General features: G+C 48.1%; 1 protein-coding gene across 1 annotated transcript in view; it reads left to right on the top strand.

The window, feature by feature from the left end:
* Positions 1-2,006, top strand: part of WDR27 (WD repeat domain 27) — a 150,294-nt gene that overhangs the window by 31,931 nt on the left and 116,357 nt on the right. Inside the window, 1 exon segment of the mRNA XM_011999659.1 lies at positions 1,241-1,311. Coding sequence (XP_011855049.1) covers positions 1,241-1,311 — 71 coding nt within the window.

Genomic DNA, 2,006 nt, shown 5'->3' on the forward strand with positions numbered 1-2,006 from the left:
GTGCACCACACCCCGGCCTCGTGGTCAGGTACTGAGCACGTGGTGCACCACACCCCGGCCTCGTGGTCAGGTACTGAGCACACGTGCAGCTCGTGAATGCCGGGGTCCTTGCATTCTTCCCTCAGATGGCTTTTTGTTGGCAAATGAAGCTGGCACACGGCCACACAGACGCAGCATTGATGGTGCAGGTGTCCGTGGAGCACAGCACGAGGAGCGGCCTGTGACGCCCCCGCACCTCGCCCGTGCAGCCCCTGTGCTTGTCCTCCTGGCGCCTCAGGGCACTGGTTTCCTGCATTCGCTTTGCTCCTCTTTTGCATGTTCTGTCTTTCCAGAAGAAGAGAGTTAGGGAATTAAAAGGGGAGCATTCTTTTGTGGGATAAGTGACATGAAAATGCCACTTAAAGCATATACATATACTTTGGTGACCTGGTAGAGTTATCGTTATATCTTCTCAAAGGTTTAACATTCTTTCTGAGGTTAGTGTATCCACGTGTAGACTGTGGTGCTACAATGACTTGAAAACATTGCTTTCTTTCAGGGTGAAGTGCATTTCTTGAAAGTACGTTGGAATCTTTTTTCTGAAATTAATTATACGGAATTACTATTTGGTTGCCAAGAATAGTGATACACTTGATTTTTGATTTCGTTCATAGTTTGATTAGGATGTGTAGCATTTTTCAATATTCATTTATCTAATTCTCCTAAAGTATTGACAGTTTAGGGTAAATTTTCAATGAAACGACATCCTAGGCAACAATTTTTTTTTTCCAAGAAAATAAGGCATCCATTTGATTGCTATTTTCATCACTAAGTCTGTAATTTTATTATTTCCGGCTAACTCAGGAATCGTTCTGCCCCAGGTGCAATGTTGATTGAACACCAGTGCTGCCCTCCCTCCAGGCTATAAAGCAGCCAGAGCTGGGCCGTGGTTTAAGCCCACCAGGCCTTCTGTCGGGCAGGCGGGATGGGATTCCTTGGGACCCATCTGAGGCGGACTCCCCAGGCGTCCTTTTGGGGTGACATCCCCAGCCTTCCTTGTGCTCATGGGGTTTTCAACATTTGTATTCACGTGCAATTTTTGCTTTTTGATGAAGAAATTATTTTGGAATAGTTCAAACTTGACTAACAGAAATACTGTAAGTAAATATTACGTGTCAAGAGATAAGTAAAACTGATCGTTCTCGGCTTACCTGGTACCAGGCACTTATAAAGCTAAATTTTCCAATGTTGTTTTCACCAGCATATCCTCTTCTCAGCTTGTTCATTGATGCAGAAAGCAGGCAGCTGGTCGCCGGGTGTGCTGACGGCCAGGTGAGACAGCCAGAGTGAAGTTCCAGTTCCCACACATTCCTGTACGTGAGCATGTACACAGGGGTCTTCGTCTTCATGCTGCTTTGTATTTTCCTGTGATTTGAAAAAACCTGTCCACCTCAGTGCTGAGAATGTGACCCTCAGTGGGTCTCAGCATTCCTGTGGGTTCAATATGGCCCTGGGCCCCCTGGTCTGCGGAGGAGCTGGATCTGCACGTCCCAGAGCTCCATACATGGTTCTGGAGTGCCGCTAAAGTGAGGGCCACTCACGTGACCTTTAAAACCTGATGAGAAGAGGGCTGTGAGCAGACATCCCACGCATGCTGCCTGCGCCCCGGAGAGGCTCCCTGGATGGCTCCTCTGGTGGCATCCCCAGTGCTCCTTGTGCTCCTTTTCCTGTCAGCTTTACACACTGTTGAAAAACCTGAAGGTATTGGTTTTTTTCAAAACATTTTTTTAGGTGAGCATTTTAAGTTCATTTCATATGAAGACTTAAATTTTTTTTTTTTCCTTTTGACAAAGTTAACCACTGTTGCCCTTGTCTTCTCACCCAGGGCATGTGGGACGTGCTCTTGGCTGTGAAGCTGTGGGGTGTGTGCACAGAGCCTGGCGCCCGGGGGTCCCGGAGGAGCTGTGGGGTGTGTGCAGAGAGCCTGGCGCCCAGGGGTCCTGGAGGAACTGTGGGGTGTGTGCAGA

Source organism: Mandrillus leucophaeus, unplaced genomic scaffold (assembly GCF_000951045.1).
Source record: "Mandrillus leucophaeus isolate KB7577 unplaced genomic scaffold, Mleu.le_1.0 Scaffold6, whole genome shotgun sequence".
Classification (NCBI taxonomy): Eukaryota; Metazoa; Chordata; class Mammalia; order Primates; family Cercopithecidae; genus Mandrillus; species Mandrillus leucophaeus.